Raw genomic sequence first — 24,710 nt, 5'->3', positions numbered from 1 at the left:
TATAAAATCAATGTTGTTGCTAGTTGCTGACTTATCCCAGACTGTGATAATTTTAAAAAATGTATGTAGCATATTGAAAATAATTAATTTTTGTTTTGTTGTTTTTTTTGTCTAAAAACATTCGGGCATCATGACAAAAACTTGCATGAAGTTATTTTTCACTTAAGTATTATTTGGATTTTTTGAAATTCACCAACAAAATCTTTATTTAAACTTTAATTTAAACTTTATTATATTTACTATATATTTGTTTTTATAGTGTTTTTTTCTCAATAACTAAACTAATCTTAATTTCTCGGTTCAAAAGGTTTGATGAGTTAATTTTTAAAAATGAAAACAAACTTTTTGTTTGTTGTTTTTTTGTTTATTCCGAACATTCAGCCGATATTTACACTATAAAAACATTCATCCTTTTTTTAACATTAAGAAAAAAAGATAAATACAAACATTCCCACGCTCTTTACAGCTCAGTGCGTTCAAACATCTGGAAACATCTGACAACATTTTACACTCAGCATCAGTGTTTCGTGTAAACGTTCTCCGTCACTGCTGGAGAACCAGCGGGTCGAGGGGCAGAGCCTCACAGAACCCCCCAGAGAACAGAGCCCCGCACTGGGCCTGAAGCTGCTGCAGCTGCTGGGCCTCCTGGAGCTCCGGCAGGAGACCGCACGCCGTCTGCAGGTCGGCGTAGAGCGGCGGCGAGCCGGCCTGAGGATCGGCGAAGGAGGAGAGGTGTGGGGGAGTCAACTGGGAGGAGGGGAGCAGAGGAGGAGGGGAGGAGTGATGGAGGGAGGAGGAGGAGCTGCAGGCGTCCCACTGTGGCACCACAGCGCCGGGCGAGTACGAGTATTCCTGAGGAGGAGGCGGCGGCGGCGGGGAGGCGTGATCCGACACCTGCATGTACAGTGAGGAGGAGGCGTGAGGAGGAAGAGGAGGGGGGAGGGAGGGACACAGGAAGCTGCTGACGCCGGGGGGAGCGTCCGAGAGAGCAGCGAGCTCTGTGCCGCCGCCGCCACTGCAGTGCATGCTGGGAATTTTAGGGCTGGGCTCTGATGAAGAGGAGGAGGAGGAGGAGGAGGAGGAGGAGGAGGAAGGTTTCTTGCCAGTTGTCATGTTGTCGGCCTTCCTCTTCCTTTTGCGGCGAAAGTTTCCGTTATCAAACATCTTCTCGCAGTTTGGGTCCAAAGTCCAGTAATTTCCTTTACCTGCAGAGAGGAGGAGGAGGAGGAGGAGGAACGTTAAAAAAAGGTGCAGCAACTATTTCTCTTCTCTGTCCGCCAGAAAACAACAGAAAAACATAATTCAGGAGTTTCGGGGCGACTTTAACATGAAATTCCACCAAACCAAACTCCCTCTAAAAAACGCTCATTTTTGAAACTTTATTTGTTGTGAGCTTTTAAATAAAAACTGGAGTTTTATTTCCTTTTCTTGTAGATTTTTGGGGGGGTTTTTTCCTCCAAATTTTTGGTGATTTTTTTTTTTTTCTTTTTTCAGTTTTTTTAGTTGAAAACATTAAAAAATAGACTTACTTTAAAAGAGAACAGTTAGTTTGGAAAGAATGTTTTCTTTAAAAAAAATTGAAATTTCTTCTTTTAATATATTAAGCAGTTTTTATAGAAAACTCAAAAATTTGGGCATTTTGGGCATCAGAAAATTGGTTTGTAAGTCATGTTTTCTTCAAAAATCGCCCAAATTACCTGAACATGTCATTGAGGACGCTGAAATTATGCTTGATTCTTCGGTAAAAACACGCTTTGAATTACGTTATTCTGGAAGGTGGTGTTTTTTCAAAATCTTTTCCACCAATCAGAACGTATCTCCTGTTATTGACGAGTGTGTTAACAAAATAAAAGCCCTGCCTTCAGTCGACTTCCTGACGTTGGACTCACCGGGGTCTTTGTCGTCGCGGGGAACTTTCCGGAAACAGTCGTTGAGCGACAGGTTGTGTCGGATGGAGTTCTGCCAGCCGGCCTTGTTGCGGCTGTAGAACGGGAAGTTGTCGGAGACGTACTGGTAGATCTGGCTGAGCGTCAGCCGCTGCTCGGGCGTGCTCTGTATCGCCATGGCGATGAGGGCGGAGTAGGAGTATGGCGGGCGGACCAGGCGCAGCATGTCATCCGTGGTGGACAGGGAGAACCAGGGACAGCCGGGGAGCAGGGGACGCTGGAGGCCGTAGAGGTGCGGGTAGAAGGCCGGGGGGATTCCCGCCGCAGGGATGGCGCCCGTGTCCGGGCTGCTGAAGCAGGCGAACGGGTCGCTGGAAGGCGGGAGCCAGGATGGCGCAGAGAAGCCGGGCTCAGGAGGAGCCGGCGGGCTGTACAGGCTGAAGTCGGACGGGTCGAGGCCCAGAGACGGGAGCTCCTGCTGGGAGCGTCCACACAGCGGGGGGGACAGACCGTGCTCCGGGATGAAGGACGCCATGCTGCTTTCTCTATCTGTCTGTCCGTCTTGTCTACCTAAACATCTGTCCTCCTGACGTCCTCCTGTGAGAGTGTGTGTGTTTGTAGAGGACACACAGCTGCACCTGTCCCCCTCTGCACACCTGCACAACTTATACTCTGCTGCCCCGCCCACCAACCAGCTGATTGGCTGCTGGCCTGCCACACACACACACACACACGCATTCTCATGCATGAGAGTGTGTGTGTGTGTGTGTGTGTGTGTGTGTGTGTGTGTGTGTGTGTTGGGGGTTGATTTGAATAAGAGCAGGTTGAATGTCTCCCTTCAGGCAGATAAGAGCCTGAGGATTTAATGCTGACTTATGTCACCACATGCACGCACACACACACACACACACACACACACACACACACACAGAGCTTGACAAATGAGCGATTGAGCCTCTTTTTACAGTTTTAGACGTTACAGCATCTCGTCTGCTGAAACTGTGATTCTGAAAACTGGAGATAAATCAAACAGTGAGTTTAAACTCCAGTCAACACGTCCTGCAGTCTGCGCGCGCGCGCGCGCACACACACACACACACACACACACACACACCGAGACTATGAGAGAACAAACATTTATTTATGACAAACATCCGGATAATTTATCTCTCCACGACATTCAGTGTGTCTTATTTCTGAGCAAACGTCTCTCACGGCGACATGGAGACGGTCGTCTGTACGTCGACGAGTTCACTGTGAACACGAGCGGCTCGCAGATGATTCGGATCACTTTTCATCCAATGTCCAAAAATTATCAGTAAAACAAAAAAATGTTAGTGAAATGTCCAAAAACATGAGACATAATATCGGCTTAAAGACAGGGTTCATGGAAAACCTGGAAAAGTCCTGAAAAGTCTTTTCAAGTTTTTTTTTTTTTTAAATCATGTAAATGTAACGAAAAACGACGTAACGAAGCTTTAATAAGCATCGACGTGTGACGGCGTTTTGGTCGTTTTTGTTTGTTCGTCACAAAAGTTTCGTCATTTTCTTCCTCTTCGTTTCTGCCCACAGATCTTTTTTTTCAGTCATACATCTTATAATGGCTGTTTTTGGTTTAGTTTTTATTTATTGCTGATTTTGAAAGAAAACATGCAGGTTTGAGGGAAAGTTTTCTTTATAAAAAAGGTATTTATTTCTTTTTGGGGGGGATTTTTTTTCTTAATTTGTTATTTAGTTTTCATAGATTGTTTTCTAAATTTGTAATTTTCTTTTTTTTGTTTACTTATTATCTTTTTTTTGGGTTTGGATTTTTTGGGCCGATTTTTATAGATTTTTTTTGTCTTTTTTATATTTATTTTTTTATATTTTGTTTGTTTAAAAAGGCATGTTTTCTTTAAAAAATCACCAAAAACTATTCATCACAGCTAAAAACTATAAAAACATAAATTATTGTTTGATTTTTTAAACATTTCTGCTGGTCCTGAAAACCATCATCGGTATGTAGTATGGCAGGGGAAAAATATTTTGGGTTCTTGAAAGGTCATGGAAAAGTTTTGAAATTTGGTCCATGAAAACGTGGTGAACTCTGCATATTTTTATTTTGTTATCGAAGCAGCATCTAAAGCATGAGAATCTGTGAGTGGTGGATTTAAAATGCGCCGCGTCGGAGCAGAGAAAGAGACGTGAGCGCAGCCTGACGGTCTGAACACAAACAGACTCTCAGACTTCAGCTGCTGTTTGAGGTGTCGCCCAAAACTATTGTTCTGAAAACGCCCCAAACACACAGTCAGCACGCCACATTCACATTAACAGCTCGACCCTCAGCGGGCACAACGCCGCACTCTGATGTAAATGTTCGCTCTCTCCGCCAACAAAGATGCTCCAAACGTGTCGATTATCATGAATTATTCCACAAACACAAAAACACGACGTCCGAACCGGTCCGACGGCTTCACCTGCTCCAACAAAACACCACATCCACTACAAACTGCAGCTCCGCTTCCTGACTCTGGAATCTGTAATTATCCAAAGAAACTTTTGTAAAATGTCCACAAAATATTAGAAAAATGACCAAAAAAAAGTAAAATGACTTAAAACAGAAAAAATACTAAAACGTCCTTAAATGTTCGTAAAATGACCAAAAAGAAAGGAAAAAACAATAAAATGTCCAAACATGTGTAAGTGAAACGTCCAAAATATCAGAATAAAGTCCAATTTTTTTTAGTACAGTGTCCAAAAAGGTTTTGTAAAATGTCAAAAACATTATCTGTAATATAAAATAAAAAGTATAAGTAAAATCTCCCAAAAAAAATCTGATGTCCACAAATATGAATTAAATGTCTCTTTTTGTTAAAAAAAAAAAAACTGTGCCAAATATATTTATGAAATGTCTAAAAAAAAATTTTAAAAAAGGAAAAACTCGAACCTCGAAAAAACCTCGAAAAATATTATCGTAATGTGTGACAAATATCAGTAGGATATTCCAAAAAATATATTTTTTCTCAATAATCTGAATCTAAAGCTGTCAGATAAATGTACAATATTTACCTCTGAGATGGTAAATACTACTACTTTACTGACAATACTGAAACATTGTGCTACTGTCATTTCTTCACATATTAGTATTTCATGAGTTCCTGAAGGTAAAATTACGATTTCTAAAAATTAAAAATACACAATTTTAAAGAGATCAAAAATAAAAATGTATTATTTTTTTCCTTCTTCAGTCCTGTGAAATCTGTCAGGAGCCGTTTAAGATGCACCGGGAGGACGAGGAGGACGAGGAGGACGAAGAGGACGAGGACTGGTTCCTGAAGAAACGCCAACAAGGTTTGACACAACGACACCGAGTACAACACTTACAGAGACATGTCCAAATATTGTTCAGAAACATTTACAATTTGAAATACAATATACATATACATATAAGCAAAATAAACAAAATACTGTAGTTTAATGTCAAATAATAATATCAGGACAGTGTCCAAAACAGTGAGTGTAATGTCTGAAAAAGATGAATAAAATGTCAAAAAAAGATAGTAAGATGTCCAAAAGTGTCCCAAAAACTTTAAAATGTCCAAAATATTTTCTTAAATATCTGAAAAATATTTGTAAAGTATTAGTATATAGTATATTTTATCACCAAAATGTCCAAAAAACATGACTAAAATCTCCAAAGATAATATGTCTGAATGATGATATGTCTAATGTCTGAAAGCGGCGTGTAAAATATTTGTTGAATGTTGAAAATATATTTCTAAAATATCCAAAAATTATGAATAAAATCCCTGAAAAATAAAAGTAAATTGCCTACATATTTCCCAAATGTCCAAAAAAAATCCAATAAAAAAACTTTTGTACTTTTCTTCGATTTATATTTGGCTTGTTTGGCCTTTTTTTTAACCTTTTTTTATGATATTAATTCGTTTGAACTTGTTCTTTTTGAGGTTGTTTTGTTTCGTTTTTAAATTTTCTTTAAACTTCTTATCTCAAAATCACGAAGTCATCAGTGAAAAACTCTTCACCTTCATAAATCTGCGACTGACAGCAGACCGACTGTCAGTGAGTGAACTGAAGCAGAGACTTCTTATCTGTTCACCCTCACCTGTGTGTGTGTGTGTGTGTTTGTGTGTGAGTATGAGTCTGTGTGTGTGTGTGTGTGAGTGTGTTTGTGTGTGTGTGAGAGTCTGTGTGTGTGTGTGTGTGTGTGGTGTGTGAGAGTCTGTGTGTGTGTATGTGTGAGAGTCTGTGTGTGTGTGCGTGTGTGTGAGAGTGTGTGTGTGCATGTGTGTGTGTGTGTGTGTGAGTGTGTGCATGTGTGTGTGTGTGTGTGGTGTGTGTGTGTGTGTGTGTGTGTGAGAGTCTGTGTGTGTGAGAGTCTGTGTGTGTGTGAGTGCGTGTGTGTATGTGCGTGTGTGTTTTTGTGTGTGAGTGTGTGTGCGTGTGTGCGTGTGTGTGTGTGTGTGCGTGTGAGTGTGTCATGACAGTTGGCGGTGGCAGCGGTAATCTTGGCCCCGCGGTGCCTTCGAGGACGGCGCAGACAAAACAACACACGCAGTCTGAACTCTAACTGACTGATGATGAGGATTACAGGCAGAAACGGGCTGATGGGAAAAGAGCGACAGAAAACTCTAAACTGTCAGAAACAGTTTCGATCAGCAGGCGGAGATTAACTACATAAACAACCCAGAATAACCAAATACAGCGTCGACTGCGGCTCCACCAATCATTTAACTGAAGCATCGATCACTCAACACGTGAAGACGAGCAGCTTCACACTGAGCACGCTCCAAAAAAAAGAAAAGCTCAGAATTTTACACCAGTTTTTAGGATCTTATCAGTGTTTGAAAACCTGCGGATCACCGAGGCTTTTTACTTTTAGTCTCCAGAAGGTGTCAGAGTCATAAAACAGCATCAAAATAGAGCTTGTTGATCAAAAAAAGAGGCAGAGGAGGATCCTCCACACCCCTGACAGAGGACACAGCTGAGACACTGATGTCCTCAAATCCTAAAAAAGGTCTTAAAATCCTGGAAAATCTTTAAAACATGCTTAAATCCAAGCGATGTCTGAAAATCCTAGAAATGTACTTAAAATCCTGGAAACATCTTAAAATCCTAGAGACGTCCTAATATCCTAAAAATTTCTTGATATCCAAGAAATGTCCTAAAATCCTAGAATTGTGCTAAAATCCTAAAAATGTTCTAAAATCAACAGTTCGACAACAAACCTGTGCGGCTGCAGACAGAACAAACATTCACTATTTCTAATATTTAAGATGTGAACTCTTCGCTGCTGCAGAGACGCAAAGACGCTGCTCGTGTTTTTATGTGTTTAATGAATCAGCTGAGAGACAAACTAAAATACAGTAAATTACAGTAAATTAAAAATGTGCCACACTGAAGACACAAAGCTTGAACACTGAGGACCGTCAGACTTCATCTGCGTTATTTCACAAACAAAATTGAGCTAAATACAATCATAAAACATTTATTTAGCTGAAGACAGACTGAGCCATAAACATGCATAGTTTGCATGTGGAATTGAATTAAATGCTGTAGAAATACAGCATTTATCCATCGTCATGTACCGAAAGCTTAATTGTCTCATATGGGCTGACATATGACAAACATTTGTTTACATCAATATTTCTTATATATTTTAAATATTTAGCTCAGTTTTCTGCAAACTGAAACAAAAAATGATGCAAAGAAAACGTTAAAAATTTCTAAAAAAAAAAAAATCGATTTAGATTTGAAAACCAAATGTTAAATCTAAATATTGAGTGTTGAATCTAATTGTTGAATGTTAGATTTGAAGTGTTAGATTAAATATTACATCCAAATGTAAATGTTAAGTATAAATGTTGCATTTAAATGTTGAATATTAAATGTAGAAGTAACTGTCAAATCTAAATATTACATTGAAATATAGATGTTGAATCGAAATTTTAACTGTTACATCCAGTTATTTAATCTAAAAATTAAATCTAAATGCTGACTATAAATGTTGAATCTAATTATTCAATGTTAAATTTCAGAATCAGAATCAGAAAAAAGATTTATTGCCAGGTATAGCTAACACAGTACGAGGAATTTGTTTAAATGTTGAATCATTTTAATAGTACGTTGTAACAGTTACATCTCAGTATTAAAACAAGATCGAAATATTAAATTTAAATTTTAGCTGCCAAATCTAAATATGACATCCAAATCTAAATGTTAAATCAAAATGTTTACTATAAATGTGAATGTTAAATTTTGACTGTCAAATCTAAAAAATACAATAAAATATATATCTTAAATCGAAATGTTAAATATGATTTTATCTGTCAAATTTAAGTATTACATCTAATTCTAAATATTAAATGTTGAATATCGAATGTTAAATGTCAAATAATTCATTTCTAAATATAAATGTTAAGTTTAAATGATAAATTTTAACTCTTAAATCTAAAAAATAAATGTTAAATGTTCACTTTCAAATGTGAAAATTACATCAAAATATAAATGTTAAATTTCATTGTTTAATCAAAATAATTCTTGAATTGAAATATTAATTATTCAATGTTAAATTCAGTTATTTCAGACGAAACATTTAGCTTTAAAATTTAACATTTTTACACATTAACATATTGATAACATCACACACATGAATATCTGCATCAGCTGTGAGGAAAATAAGCAAATATTTAAAATATACTAGTTTTGAAAAATGTACAGATTTTTCTCTATGAGGCCTTGCACGGACACAAAAACTGAAACCAGAATTTAGAAAATGGTCAAAAATAAGCAAACGAAGCAACATGTGCAAAAATCTTTCAGTCACCAACACCGAAAAAAAAAATCTTCCCGTCAACATGTTTCCATTTTCCCACCGGACATTCATCGTCGCTCGGCCTGTCGGGTTTTTCCCTCCGCGTCAGTGATCCGGTCAGGACCAGTTCTTCCCGGTCATGTAGAACCCGGCCGGGTCGGCCAGCAGACACTGGTTCTGCTGGCTGGAGCTTCGGTTCTTGGCGTCGATGAGGAGCAGAGGAGACTGGGAGTAATGGCCGATGATGCCGCTCACCGATGGAAAAGTCTGAACACAAAGAAACGGATCATTGCAGGACGTCAGAGGACGTTTAAGTTACAGACTTTTACCAATAAATTTCCAGGACTTTTCCAGGACATGAAGACAAAAATTCAAAGACCGTACATTCTCTGAAACGACCATCGATAATCATTATCGGTTATTTTTTCATCACTATGTAACACCTTTTTTAAAAATATGTTATTTAAAAAAAAAAAAATCAGAACAGGATAAGAGCCGAATATTTAAAAAGATTTTTGCCTTTTTTTCCTTTAAAAATTTTGGGGTTTTTTTGTTTTTTTTAAGAAACCAATTTGGCGTTTTTTCACTTATATTTGGTGATTTATGAAGAAACATGTTGGCAATTTTTAAAGAAAAGATTCGTACAATTGTTTTCGTTTATACATTTTTGTGTAATTTTAAAAGAAAAAATCTGGTGATTGTATTTTTAATTTTTTAGTGGCTTTTAAAGTAAACATTAGTTGCTGTTTTTTTGGGTTTTTTTTAGATTTTTAAAGAAAATTTTTGTTTTGTCTTTTTTTTTCTTAAAAAAGCTCTAGGTAAATTGTCACAGAAAACATTTTGGCAATGTTTAGGGCAATATTGAAGAAAACTTCTTCAGTACACTTTAATTATTTGAGGGATTTTTGGCAACATTGGCAGAAAACATTGGCAATTCTTTTGGCAATTAAAAAAAACATTTTGGCTTTTTTTGGAACATTTTCGGCAATTTTTGAAGAAAACAATTGGGTGATTTTTTTTCTTTGAAAGTTCTGGGAGATTTTTTTTATACTTTTCCAGGTTTTTCGTGACCGTTGGACCGCCGGTGAACAAAACCCTCAGATTTCACCTTCAGATACAAACTAAATGTCGTGACGGAGGCTCAGCTCTGAGGGGCGTTGACCGAAGGCGGTCTGACGGTCACTTCCTGTTTACCTCCTGGACTTTGAGTCCGGTTCCCAGCAGGAAGTTGTGGTTCTGCTGTCGGATCTGGATGTTGTAGACTTTGTCCTGGTAGAGGACCATCAGGGTGAAGGGCTGGTTGGCCAGCTGCCGGGTGCTGTCCCTCACCAGGTACGCCCCGTCCTCCGAAAACACAGAAACACAGGACACAAAACAATACTACTGCGCAGTATTTTCACAGTAAAGGAAAGTACTCGAGCCAGTTTATACTCAGCAACAAATATTGTACTTTTAAATTATTTACAGTTATCTGACACCTTTAGTCAGCAGTTACTGATCTTATGGAGAATATGAGGCTTTAAATTAAAACTGCTTTATATTTAACAAACAAACACTTTCTGATTTTAATGAAATCCACCCAAAGCAGCTGCACAATGTGAACGGCTTACAGCCTAATGCAAATCACACTCAGAACAACAAAATATGATATATATGGCGTAATAATAAACGGAGAAAGACGCCTTCCTGCATAATGAGTACTTTACTTTTTATATTTTCAGTTTATTATGCTGATGATACTAATCTGCTTTGTGTAGAATTTAAATTGCAGGACTTTTATTTATAATGAATATTTTTAACTTTTAAAATATTAAAATATTATCTTGGTTTAAACAGTTTGCCACATAAATTATATTTATGTCTGCTAAGTAATTAAAAAAATACATTTAAAAGAAAACACAAAGTGAACTGTAGTTTGGCTTTGTTTCTGTTACCTTGTTGACTCGTTTGAGACAACCCTCCGCCTGACCTCTGGTCACTTTACCCACATACCAGCGAGGGTCCAGATCCTGCACGCACGCACACACACACACACACACACACACACACACACACACACACACACACACTTTGTCATGAACTGAGCGTTTGAACTGCAGCACAAACACAAAGACGACAGCACCTCCTGCTGTTCACACTGACACACATCCTTCGAAACTGTCTCTATAATAATGACAATAATGACAATAATGAAGTGAAAGGAACCAGAAATCACAAAATGAATCATCAAATGTTCTAAAAGAAAAAAATCACCAAAAATGTTCAAAGGAAAGAATTTGCCAAAAAGTTTTAAAGAAACAAAAAAATCAAAAACCAATTTAAAAAACAAACAAAAAAAAAAAACTCACCAAAAATTTTAAAATAACAAAAAATGGCTAAAGATTTTTATAGAAAAACATTATCTACGATTTTTAAAGAAAAAAATGTCAAATATTCACCAAAAAAAAAATCACCAAAAATGTTTCAAGAAAAGAAAGTTCATGACAAAACATCAGCAAATATGTTAAAAGGAAAAAATAAATTTTAAAAAATTTAAAGAAAAAAATTATCCGAAAAAAGTCTGATTTTTACATTGCCAAAAATAATTACCAAAAATCTTTAAAAAAAAAAACATTAAAAAGTCAAAAGAAAAAAAAAAAATCACTTTTTTTTTTAACAGAAAACATGTCGTCCAAACCCGCTGGCCCAAAAGACTGAGACATGGCTGTGGGTCCTGCGGGGAAAGTGCCACAAAAAGTGAGTAATTTGAGCAAAGTCATGATCTCCCCTAACCATGACCAAGTGGTTTTCGTGTCTAAACCCGACCACCAGTTAACATCAGCGCTGTTCAAACGTACACTGCCTGGTCAAAAAAAAAGTCACCACCAAAAAAAAAAGGTCATACACTCTAATATTTCGTTGGACCGCCTTTAGCTTTGATTACGGCACGCATTCGCTGTGGCATTGTTTCGATAAGCTTCTGCAATGTCACAAGATTTATTTCCATCCAGTGTTGCATTAATTTTTCACCAAGATCTTACATTGATGATGGTAGAGTCTGACCGCTGCGCAAAGCCTTCTCCAGCACATCCCAAAGATTCTCAATGGGGTTATGGTCTGGACTCTGTGGTGGCCAATCCATGTGTGAAAATGATGTCTCATGCTCCCTGAACCAGTCTTTCACAATTTGAGCATGATGAATCCTGGCATTGTCATCTTGGAATATGCCCGTGCCATCAGGGAAGAAAAAATCCATTGATGGAGTAACCTGGTCATTCAGCATATTCAGCTGACTACCTGAATATACTGAATGACCAGGTTCCTCGATGACGATGGGTCCCCACTATCCTTCCAGTTTTTAATAATGCGTTGGACAGTTCTTAACCCAATTTTAGTAGTTTCTGCAATATGCTTAGATGTTTTCTCTGCTTGATGCATGCCAATGATTTGACCCTTCTCAAACAGACTAACATCTTTTCCACGACCACGGGATGTGTCTTTCGACATGGTTGTTTAGGAAATGAGAAGCAACTCATTGCACCAGTTGGGGTTAAATAACTTGTTGCCAGCTGAAAGATAATCGCCCATGCAGTAATTATCCAATAGGAGGCTCGTACCTATTTGCTTAGTTAAATCCAGGTGGCGATTTTTTTTTGGCCAGGCAGTGTAGTTTCCACATACCGGCTACAAAATAACGTAGAAATGTGAAGTATGTAAGTGTGACGCATCTGTGCTGAAACGTACAATGTCAACATTTCATATGGCAACCGGGAGGCCTTTTTAATGTCAAAGAGTTGTTTAAGGGTAAGACTTGGTTTTTAGGGTCCGGTCAGATTGAGGGTTCGGGGCTGAGAGCAGCAGTGTGCCCTCCTTAAACATGTGTGTAAGTGTGTGTTTGTTACCTGTATGGGTGCTGTTGTTGGCGGAGACGGACGAAACGACTGTCTGTCCGATCCCATGAAACTGCCTCTATGTTCAGCCATTGCTGCAACACACACACACACACACACACACACACACACACACACACACACACACACACACACACACACACACACACACACAGGGTCAGTATGTAGTTTTTGGTAGTAACAGGGCGCCCCCTGCTGTTTTCAGAGGGTCAGCACTATGTGGGGCCCAAAGTAGAATTTAACCCCTCGGTCTGTCCCATGTGTGTTGTAATAATTATATATGAGAGTCTCTTGAGAGTCTCTTATGAGACATAACTATACATTAACAACAAAGCACTGATTGTTTAGTTTTATATATTTTATTCACTGACACAAATGTCTGTGTGCGTCCCTGATGTCACGTTTGTCCTGCTTAAATGGGATTTAATCTCAGCTCAAAACTGAATCCAAAACTAAATTTCCAAAAAGGTTTATTACTTTAAATCTGTGATACTCAGCTTTTGGCCCCGAGGACCAAATCTGGTCCCTGACAGGGCCCCAGGTGCCCCTAAAACATTTTCTACTTCACAGTAAAAATAAAGTGACACTGTGAATAGTTTTTGTCCTTTTGGTCTCAGTAAGGTGTCAGAGACTTTTGTCTTTTTTTGTTGATCAAAAAAAGAGCCAGAGGAGGATCCCCCACACCCCCGTCAGAGGACACAGATAAGACAATAATGTCCTCAAATACTAGAAATGTCCTAATGTCCTAGAGACACCCTAACATACTAAAATCTAAGAAACATCCTAAAATCGTGGAAGTGTCCTAAAATCTACAAATGTCCTAAAATCCTAAAAATGTCATAAAATCCTAGAAACATCCTAAAATCTGAGAAACATCTTGACATCGCAATGTCCAAAAATCCTGGAAGTGTCCTGAAATCCTACAGACGCCCTAAAATCCCTGAAATGTACTATAATCCATGAATCTTCCTAAAATCACTGAAATGTCCTAAAATCTAGAAATGTCATAAAATCCTTAAGATGTCATAAAATCCTAGAAACATCCCTAAATCTCAGAAACGTCCTAAAATTATTAAAAAGTCCTAAAATCCTAGAAATATTCCAAAATGTCTTAAAATCTTCAAAACACTGTGATTGGCCCCGGGCCTCCTGTCGTTTTGTAGAACTGGCCCCTGAATAAAGCCAGTCGAGTGTCTCGGGGTAAATGTTGGTGTTTTCTTACCAGAGTGTAGTTTGTGAGGCAGAGAGGCAGCAGAGGGAACACTGGGAGGCAGGCTGCTCAAAAACAAACAAACAGATTATTAATCGAATAAGCCAGATATAATTTACTGAAATTTCTCCTGTGGAGGTTTAAAACCACTGCTGGGAGCCGTTGGGTCCTTGTTGTTCATATCTAATGCTCTGTCACCATGACGACAGTAACGATGTAATTTCAGTCGACTGCAAAGACTCAACATCGCCTAAAAACTGTTGAAATCTCATCAGCACTTGATAATATTTGATTTTTACCATATTACTGCATCTATCAAAAGCATCTGATCGCACCATATCACATTGCATAATACTGTAATACTTGTATCATACTGTATCATATAATATTGCATCGCTTCATATATTATTGTATTGTATCATATCGTACAATATATCATATCGTATTGTGTAATATATCAAATTGTATTGTCTTGTATCTTAGTATATTGTATTGTACCTTATGTAGTATCATATCACATTATATCATTTGTATTGTATTGTATCATATCGTATTGAATGATATATCGTATCGTTTCATATAATATGGTAGTAGTATTAAGTAGTATCACATTGTATTGTATCGTATTATATAATATTCTATTGTGTCATATCAGTACGCATCTTATTAGATTGTATCGTATCGTAGTTGCAAAAGTTGAAGATGTGGAGATTTCTCTTTATTTTCTTGTCGTTTGAACTGAACTGGGCCCACAGTAGATCCCTGTTGCACCCCAGTACCAACAGGATGTCTGTTAATGATTATTTCACTTTTAGCTTTGTTTTCATTTCTGTCATACCTGTCTCCTTGGCGTGAGGGGAGTCCAGGGCGAGGAGGCACACTTTTATTGGGGAGGGGGAAGGTGTTGTGTTTAGGAGCTGGAGGAGAGAAGGAGGAGTTAAAGAGTCACTCTGAAATTTCAGGATATGATTTGGGAGAAAAAAAGCTGAACAAAGAAATCTCACCTTCGTCATGCATTTGCTGATGAGAGAGAAGAAAAAAAATCAGAGTTCATTCTGGACAAAATAACCTTCACAATGAAGCTGTTTTCAGCAGAAACTTACCTCCCTCCTCGCATCAAACCTGTACAACCAAACCACAAACAAAAATCTGATTATTAGCAAATACTTTAAATAAACTGATCACTTTTTGACTGTTTTGTCAAAGAGGATGGAAGTAAAAGCAGTAATAAGAAGATGACAATATTAGAAATAAATGTGAGGATTATGAATTTAAACACTTTGAGATGATTAACTGATTAGCTGAAGTCAAGTGTGTTTGGAATATGTAATAATTTGATTTGATGATGATGATGATGATGATGATGATGATGATGATGATCTGAGGTGTGCTGACCTGTTGGCAGGAGGTTTGGGGGAGGAGTTGCTCCTGCTGACGGAGGAGGACGGAGGAAGAACAGGAGGTTTGGACCAGGTGGGAGGATCGGGGGCGTCCAGCTGAGGCCTGAACACACAAACAGTTCAAGGTTAGGTTCAGATTTCTTCCACGTCTACTTTAATATAACAATCTATAGCAGTGACACTCAAGTTCCTCTTTTGGGGGGCAACTTTTACAAAATAATAGCACGGATTATAATACGTTTCACGAATTTCAGGATGTTTCATGTATTTGGGGATATTTTTAACATTCTAGGACGTTTCCAGGGATTTAGGATGTTTTTTAGGATTTTGGGACATTTTTAACATTTCTTGGATTTTAGGACATTTCTGGTATTTTAGCATGTTTTTAGGATTTTAGGAAGTTTCTGGGATTTCAGAGTTTTTCTTCATGTCTACTTCACTAAAATGTTCCTGATACCCAACTTGTTTTGTTTAGAGGCCACTTTTGCAAAATGAAAGGAGGCCAAGGTTGAGTTGCCACAGCCCCATACAAGTTTCAAGGATTTTAGGATATTTCCAGGAACATTTAGGATGTTTTTTTAGGATTTTAGTACATCTCTAGGATTTTTGGACATTTCTAGCAGTTTGGATGTTTTCTAGGATTTTATTTTTATTGTGAATTAGAAAATGGTAGGCTAGCCACCTGGCACCCTATCAGGGGCCAGATTTGTCCTGCGGGCCGTAAGTGGAGTATCACTGCTATAGAGTTCATCTTGAGTCCTCTGTGGCCGAGCACTTAAAGAGTAGTATGCGTACAAGATGGCGTCATCCACATAAAAACGTACCCTTTAATAGAACATAATATAATTCCTATATTACATAAATTATGTTCATTACTTCAATCAAAAATTCACAATGTTATCATTAAAAAAGCGAGTTTAAATGAGTCTGAAATATAAAATGACCCAGCACAGACCCTTGTGGTACCCCCATGTTTATGTCTAATAAATATGATGACCAGTGTGTCCGGACTGACCTCCAAGGATGTGTCCCCACCTGTAAGAAACGTAGAAAATTAGATTTAAACAAAGAAGTTATAAATATTTAGAAATTATTTATTATTATAATTTAGAATAAAAATTACAAGAAAGTTTTCAGTGTTCGTCATCTGAAAGTGGAGTCCCTCAAAGTCTCGTTCTCGGTCCCATTTTGTTTTCAGTTTTCTTTGTTACACATATGATCATTTTCAGGATATTTATTGATCCACCTGATGAATAAAGTTTATTTAAAATGAAAAACGTACCTTTTCCCCTGTGCTACGATTAGGTCCTGTGGAGAAAAGTAAATATCACAATTAATCGTTTCATACTCATCATCAATGGTAGATACATCACATTTAATTTAATTCAGTCTTTGTTTCAGGAAAGCCGCCTGCTGCCAGGAAAATTTGGAAGAAAAAAACAGATGATAAAGTTAGTCAAATAAAATCAGTAAAATACATTTAATTGAACATTTAAATTTCAACTTGTCACATAATTTCCTTTTTTTCCTTTGCAGATGTGTTGGGGGGTGATGAGTGTAAGTGTAAGTAAATTCAGGATTTTTCTACTGAATAATCAGTGAAACATATAAAATCAGTATTGACTCTGCAGCTAGTTTTTAGACATAAAGTGAAACCAAAGTGAACAATTTGTGATGTCTTCCTAAAAAAAGAGGAGCGTGTTGGGTGCAGGGTTACCTCTGATGGGGGACGGGTTGGATCCTGAACCCCGGCCGGGTTTGTTTTCACGAGAGATCTTCGGCGGCTCTGGAGTAACTGAACACGACAACAGAATCAACCCGTCGACATACAGACAACGATCAGAGACGAAAACTCTCAGGTCAGTTCTGAGCCTGTTTTTCTGACACATTTTTAACAACACATTTCCAGGATTTTCAGTTAAATTTTAAAGACCGTACATTGTCTGAAATGACCTTTGATACTCCTTATCAGTTCTTTTTCATTACTATATAATAGATTTTTTAAAACATAAACTATCTAAAAAATATAGGAAAAAAATATTTTTGACAGTGTATTTCCTCTTTTTTTTAATTTTTGGGCAGTTTTTAAAGACAAAGTTTTGGCCATTTTGAAAGAACATGTTTGTTTGTTTGTTTGTTTTGGTGATTTTTGAAGAAAAATATTTTGGGTTTTTTTTCTTTGATATATGCCTTCCAAAGTTGCGAATGTTTTCCTTAAAAATCTCCAAAATGGCTCCATTCATCAGCCAGAAACTAATCATTGTTGTATTTTCTAATTTATGGCGGTCCTCGAACACTTTCATCTGTTATTATACTGGTTTGTGAAACAGATTTTCATGACTTTTCCAAAACTTTCAGGGTATGTATTTAGTTTTCCAAAACTTTTCAAGGACTTTTCCAGGTTTTTCCTGACCGCATGAACCCCGTTCTGTGATTTCTAAGTGCGTTTAAGGACGTTTATTCAGGATGGATTTAGTTAAAAACCTTACTCACATTTTCTGCCCCCGCAGTGAGGAGACAGGTCTCTCCTGGAGTCTCCCGGCTGCACACACAAACAGTTTCACGTTCATTTAACTCAAAACTTTTACGTTTAAAATCATTATTTGATTGTCGACATGAGGCTCACCATGCGGGGCGACGGCGCCGACAGGGTGGAGGCTGGTGGGCGGGGACACACGGCGGGGGGCGGGCCTCTGGATGACACGTGGTTATCTATAAACACACAGTTTTTAGTTAGTGTGTTAACAAAAGTTAACACTGGTTCCTAATTTTTTTTTATCAAATTGTGACACTTAAAGCAAGTGGAAATATCTTTTAACTTTAAAAAAAAAAGATTGAAACAGACTCCTGTTAAAAAAACATTATTAAGGCAACTTCGAAGGGAAATAATCCGAGATGACAGGAATAAAGGTGTATTTTGTTGAGAATAAAATCATAACATTTCACCATTAAAGGTGTAATGTTTTTTACTGGAAATAAAGTCATAATATAAATCATAATTTTATACAAGATTATATTTGAATTTTAATGAGAATAAAGTAATATTTTAAGAAAAAGTGATTTAACAAAAAAAGTCAGTTTTTTTTTTAAAGTCATAATATTCAATAAATACTATTACCTGATGGGTAATAAAATGTAATATTATGAGAATAAAGTTGTAATTTTACAAGTTGTTGTAATATTAAGTCATAATATATTTCAAGAAAACTAATATAATAACAATAATAATAATATTGTAATATTACAAGAATATAATGAGTTTTTAATTCTGTGTTGTAATAAAGAAAGAGCTGTCCGTCTTTTGTGTCAGTTGTTGATGAAAAGTTCAGACTTTATTCTCAACATATTTAGACTTTTTTTCTTCATTTTACAACAAAATCTCTTCTCTAACACCGGCCCAAATAGTCATATTTTCAAGTGATTGTGAACAAATTATTCTTTTATGCTTCATTATAAAAAATCTGTTAAATTTTAAGGATAAAAATATAGAAAACCAACTGTCGATATGGATCAGAAAACAGCATATAAGAACACATTTCTTTACGTTAAATCGTCCAAAACCAACTAAAAAAGTCGGCTCCTGTCACTGACCGATGTAATCGCTGTCTCCGATGGGCAGCGTGGGGCACAGTTTGTGGGCGAGGTCCTCTGCAGGTTCGGTGGGCGGAGGCTCGTAATCGTTGGCCCCGTCCTGGTCATCGTTTGGAGACTCGTAATCGCCCCCGCTGCCCTCCTCATCGCCGCTGTATGGACTCTCGTAGTCATCGTCAAACTCTTCATCATCCTGACGGGGCAAAAGACGGACGCAGAAATAAAGTCGTCACTTCCCTTAAAGCTCGTCAGCCACCTGACAAAACTTTAGCAACCAGCCTGAACACCCAGCAAACACGAAACAACAAATCGATCTTCAGATCTACTGCAACAAATTTTAGCTGCATCATTTTCCACAGTGAACATAAACAGTTTTCCTACTTCATGAAGGAGAGTAAGGAAACTTGGAAAACAGGTGTCTTTAAAAATCACCAAAAATTCAAAGAAAAAAAAGAAAAGACCAAAAAATTGTATAGAAGAAAAGCATGTCTGCTTTAAGATAAAAAAAACACCCACATTTTTTTCAAAGAGCAATAAAATCACCAAAAATTTAAACAGAAAAAACAATGAAATGTCTTCTTTAAAAAGGGCAATTTTTCAAATTTTAAAGAAAAAAAACAAAACACCAAAAATTTTGAAAGATGAAAAAACAACAAAGAAATGTCTTCTTACCCAACATTTTTAAAGGAGAAAAAAATGTTTACAGGAAAAAACAGCAAAATACCTTTTTATAAAAAGGAAAAAAAATCACCAAAAAAATTCACAGAAATATCTCCTTTCAATTTAAAAAAAAAAGATGACAATGAATGTTAAAAAGGCCAAAATGTCTTCTTAAAAAGCAGCAAGTAGCTGTTAGCAGCTAACTAAAGAAAAATAACAGCGGTTATAAATATTCAAAAATAGTGAAAACAGTGACGTCCGGGGGTCCTTCCCCTCCGAGCCGAGGACAAGGGACACTAAATGATTGTTATTGATATGTGATGTCATTGTTTATAAAGAGCTGCTGACACATACGTTATGTGTCACACTAGAGGTCGACGCTGTTGTGTTAATCAGGCGTCTTTTGTTTCCATGATGCCGGCATGCTGTCTGTAATCTGCCGCAACGTTTAGTTCTAAAGACGTAAAGACTTTGTCGAGGCTCCACAGCATGTTAAAATAAAAACTGATAACATTACGGCACTTATTCAACTGAAATTAACCAACTTTAGAATAAAATGATTTGATTAATTTGCAGAAAGAGAAAAACAAATTGATGAAAGTCGGACTTACAAACTCATCTTCGCCCCAGCCCTGAACATCCGCAGCCATGTCTGCAGAGGACAGAGCAGCTGTCTGTTTATTTTCACTCATTTACACCCACAGTTTATTAAACTTTAAAAGGATTAAAAACTAAACTACGTTAACGGGGACGTTCCTACCTGGTTCGTGATATTTAGGCGTCAATCTGCAACGGAAAGAAAGGAAAACAGTTTTTATTATTTCTATTATTTCTTTTCCATCCAACTTCACAACACAACATACCCTAACTAATATCTATGTATTTTTGAATATTTTTTAATCTCTCTCTATATTTTTTAACATGTTGTTTGCTTGTAGAGTGGAGGCTACAGCTGCGTTTCACTTTGCGATTCTCGATTATATAACAACAAAAAAGAGCTAAACCCTCAACCAAATATCCTGCAAAAATATTTTCACTCAGAGTTTTACATTAATTAATAATAAAATCCACCAAAACCGAAGGTAGCACAGTAAAAAAGTGCCGTTACAGACTCGTTCTTACCGTTTCCCAAACAGGCCTCGCTTCTCCTCCTTCTTGCTGATCTCAGTGCTGATCTTCGAGATCATCCTGCAGAGACGCATAAAGTTTATTCAAACTGTTCTTCATCAGTAACCATGTGACGAGCCGCCACAATAAAACGTTTGATTTATCACAATTGAGTTAATCACAATGTTTACAAAAACTGAACTAATTTTGGGTCTTTTTTTTTCTTTGGTGATCTATAAAGAAAAGAAACTGGGGTTTTTCTTTCGAATTTTGTATTTTTTGCTAGTTTTTAAGGAAATTTTTTAAAATGTTTTTCTTTTAAAGTTTTTGGTGATTTTTAAAAAAAATGTTTTGGGGAGTTTTTTTTCATCGAAAATTGTAATCATTTTTATTTTTTTCATATTTTTCTTGGCAATTTTTAAAGAGAAAACAATGTCCTTCAAGGGTATATTTAGTTTTCCAGGACTGGAAATTCCTATTTGCAAATTCCATAACTTTTTCAGGTTTTCATGAACCCCAAATTTATGATCTGGGAAATAAATTTAATGGATTTACTGATTATCAGACCAAAACTGATAAAACTTACACGTTGAAACGCTTCCAAACTTTGTCATTAATTGTTCAGCAAATCGTTTTTCAGTTTTTGGGAATCTGGTGGGCCGATAATATAATATAATTTAAACATTCGCTTTATGACGGCTGTGTTGAAATCGTGTAGAAACTCTTATTATTCACATTCATCAGACGTGCTTTTGGCCGCTTCAAACCCAAATTTATCTTTGAACTACGCAGTTGATTAATAACTTTGCTGCAGCTTCTTCCGCTGGTTTTACAAGAACACGTTTCTGTTTATGGTTTTTGGATATCAGTCAGATCTCCACAGACGTGTGGAGACGTCCGTGCAGACGGCGGTGGGCGTGTTTCCGTAACGGTGACTCAGCAGCTGGTCTGTACTCACGGAGCGTGAAGTTTTGGGAATCTCTGGAGGTCGTTTTCGCTCAAATTCTACAAAAAACAAACAAACCGAAAAACAGAAAACCGTGTGAGGACGTCGTCTTTAACAGGACAGTTTTATGAGGACATTTTAGAGTCTAAACACCAAACGTGCTCATATTTGAAGGAGACAAAAAAGGACATCCTTCTCTCCTCAGCTCCTTATATCCTTCTCCTCGTTACCTCCTCCTCCATCTCTTCTCTTTTCCTTTCCTCCTTTCCTTCCCTTCCCTAAATAAGTTAAATTTGGATGAACTCACCACAAATCTGGCACCGTTGATGCAATACTTGAGCACCACTTTATCGCAGCCCGACAGACTCATCTGCAAACAGCACAAACAGCAGTGAGGCGCCGAAAATGACATTTAAATAAACTCAACCGTTTCTTTCCGTCATGACCCGTCACTCAGGAGCAGCGCGGCCCGAAAATGTTTGAATTTTCCTTTTCTGCAAACCACAAATATCTTACTTTTTTACGTTTCACGTGTCGCGTCACAGGTTTAGTAAGTCGTGAAAAACATGAAAAGTCGATTTACAAACAGCATTTTCGATGCATGAAAACATTTTCAAAACTAAATTAACCCTGAAAGTTTTGGAAAAGTCTCACAAACCTCTGACATCTGAAACTTAGTTTTCTAACTATAATTTCTGTTTTTACAGTTTCTGGCTGTGATAAATGGTGTCACTCTGGGGGATTTTTGTAGAAAACATATTTTCAAAAATAAGCAGAAAATTTTTCAAAACTTTTTCTTTAAAAATCAGCAAGAAATTTAAATGAAAAAAACACACAAAAAAAGATTTTAAAAAATCAATATATAATTCTAAAGAAAAAAAACTAAATAAAAAATATTGCCTTTTTTTGCTTTAAAAGGATTATTTTAATTTAAAAATCACTAAAAACTTAAAAGAAAGTAAAGATGACACTTTTTTTTTTTTAAAGAAACACGTCTTCAGAGTTTTAAAATCTGAGACACATCCTGAAATCCTAGAAATGTCTCAAAATTTTAGAAATGTCCTAAAATCCGAGAAATATTAAAAACCCCAAGAAACGTCCGTGAAGTCGGAGAACGTCCTTAAATCATAGAAAAATTCTAAACTCCTTAAAAAATGTTAGAAATGTCCTAAAATGTGGTGTGTGCTGCAGATTGTGGGGGTTGCAATAAAATGAGATTAAAAAACGGGAAAAGGATTTATGAAAATGCTGAAAAGGTCTTCCGATGTCCTCTGAAGGTGGTTTTCGTGGTCGTGGCGTCCTCTTCCTCTGGCACGCAGACACGGTTTTATCAGCGCAAATTTGTGATCTGGCATTAAATTTGAAGCACGCGGAGGAATCAGCTGTCTGCATCAGACTGCTGGGATGAAGACAGATGAAGACAGAGACAGGACGGCGGCGGTCTCACCCTCTTCAGGTAGTCCGCCAGCTGCTGAGAGCTCCACCCCGTCACCTCCGCCCTCGACGGCACCCGGTCAGAGCTCATCCTGCGTCCTCAAAGACTCGGCGTCCGTCCGGCTGATGTCAAACCAGAGACGGTTAACGAGAGACCATCTGAGTGGAGACGAGTCTTTTTTTTAAATTTCCTGCCGATCGTCTTCAGTCAGACGTCCACGCGACGGACGGACGAACAGACGGACGGGCCTCGCTCCTTCCTGCCAAACACGAAACCAAACTTCTCTCAAAGACTCACAGAAAACCCTAAAGTTTTACTTCCCCAAAAGTCGACCCGCCACTTTCTATCTCTCCGAGCGACTTTCTGAGAGCAGAAAGCGGCGAGAAGAAGGCGAGCGTGCAGACATGTCACCGAGGAACCAAAATGGCTTCCTTCTTTCTCCCTCTCTCTCCCTCCGTCTCTGCGTCTCTCTATCTTTGGCGTCTCAGAGGAAGTGACTGAGCAGAGGGGGGGATGGAGACAGCGTCCTCCTCCACCCGTCTGACCACAGAGCGGAAGAGACGCTGCAGCTGCACCCACTCGCTGCAGAGACAGAGACAGAGACAGAGACAAACGCCAGCAGAAGGAGGAAGTCAGGGCCGTGGATCCGTCTGAACGCCTGCGACCGAGCGCGCAGGCCGTGAACGCTGCCGACGGTCGACTCAAACACGCTCGCTTCACTTTGAGGAGTTTTTCTTCTTCTGCACGTTAATCTGACAGCTTTAGGGACTTTTCACAGTAAAACACAGAGAGTTCATTAAAGTTCAGATGAAGCTTTTATTCTGTCAGTCCCTTCAGTCATTTTCCTGCAGAAACATTTTATGGTTCCTGTTTCACGTTTTCTTTAACTCTCTCCCCGCCATTGAGATTTTCCGTCAGTTGGTGTTTTCAGGGGACACTTTTCCATTTCCAACATTTCCACGTCCAAAAACCAACGAGCGAGACGATCTAAGGTCCCAGGGGGACGGAGGAGAGGACTTTAAAAAACGCAACAGGAGAAACATTTAGTGACTTATTTCGATCATCAGTGAACAGGCAGGAAACACAGTGTCCAGGGCGGGCCTTAGAGGAGATACGGGAGGACGCCGCGGGGTCGCCGAGAGCGCCACGCTGGAGGGACAGAGCTGGCAACTTAATAAAAATACTCTGAGGGGGAAAGAGTTAATGTACTTTGTTACGTAGGTTTGGTTTAGGAAAGTAAACATTACATAACGTAAAGTTACGTTAGTTTAGAAAAGTAAAGTTTCGTTAGTTAAATTTAAGAAAAGAAATATCGTTTGGCGTTGTCACATTAACGTAAAGCTACGTACTTCCGTTTACTCGTAGGTGAGGGTTTGTAAATAAAGTCATGTATGTAATGTTTAGTTACTCAGGTTAAGTTTGTGAAAGTAAAGTTACACACGTAAAGTAAAGTAACTAAGATTATGTTTAGAAATGAAAATTTGCGCACGTGAAGTCGCGTATGTGATGTAAGGTTACCGACAATAAAAAAGGTACAAGGTAGTTTAACACGTCAGTTTTTTAAACATAGTTAAGAAGAAAATTAAATTAGAATTAGATATCTTCACACCAAAACGATCTATTCTGATGTATCGCACTGCAGGCGGAGGAAATATGTTTCCTTTATTTGGGGCGAACTGTCCCTTTAAAACACCAGCCAGACAGAGAGGTGCATTGTGGGAGCGCAGATACTAAATAAATCCCGTCACAGTAATCTGCGGTCACAGCTGAT

At 37.8% G+C, this 24,710-nt stretch overlaps 2 protein-coding genes across 2 annotated transcripts; both read right to left on the bottom strand.

Annotated features, from left to right (window-relative positions):
* Nucleotides 1-543: 543 nt before the first annotated feature.
* On the bottom strand, nt 544-2,498 carry LOC121953022 (forkhead box protein I1-like). The gene is made up of 2 exons (XM_042499937.1): nt 1,890-2,498; nt 544-1,205 (listed from the first exon to the last, which is right to left on the bottom strand). Exons 1-2 carry the CDS (start codon nt 2,419-2,421, stop codon nt 544-546), a joined length of 1,194 nt encoding a protein of 397 aa, XP_042355871.1. The 5' UTR covers nt 2,422-2,498.
* Nucleotides 2,499-8,527: 6,029 nt separating this feature from the next.
* Nucleotides 8,528-23,529, bottom strand: lcp2a (lymphocyte cytosolic protein 2a). The gene is made up of 21 exons (XM_042499312.1): nt 22,952-23,529; nt 21,812-21,874; nt 21,517-21,563; nt 20,574-20,639; nt 20,212-20,237; nt 20,063-20,103; nt 18,792-18,984; nt 17,827-17,912; nt 17,694-17,742; nt 16,918-16,995; nt 16,483-16,508; nt 16,216-16,235; nt 15,196-15,303; nt 14,904-14,922; nt 14,805-14,820; nt 14,639-14,717; nt 13,813-13,865; nt 12,582-12,664; nt 10,635-10,709; nt 9,895-10,044; nt 8,528-8,967 (listed from the first exon to the last, which is right to left on the bottom strand). Exons 1-21 carry the CDS (start codon nt 23,027-23,029, stop codon nt 8,818-8,820), a joined length of 1,506 nt encoding a protein of 501 aa, XP_042355246.1. The 5' UTR covers nt 23,030-23,529; the 3' UTR covers nt 8,528-8,817.
* Nucleotides 23,530-24,710: the final 1,181 nt, after the last annotated feature.

Source organism: Plectropomus leopardus, chromosome 13 (genome assembly GCF_008729295.1).
Source record: "Plectropomus leopardus isolate mb chromosome 13, YSFRI_Pleo_2.0, whole genome shotgun sequence".
Taxonomy (NCBI): domain Eukaryota; kingdom Metazoa; phylum Chordata; class Actinopteri; order Perciformes; family Serranidae; genus Plectropomus; species Plectropomus leopardus.
This window is presented reverse-complemented; position numbering and strand designations above follow the sequence as displayed.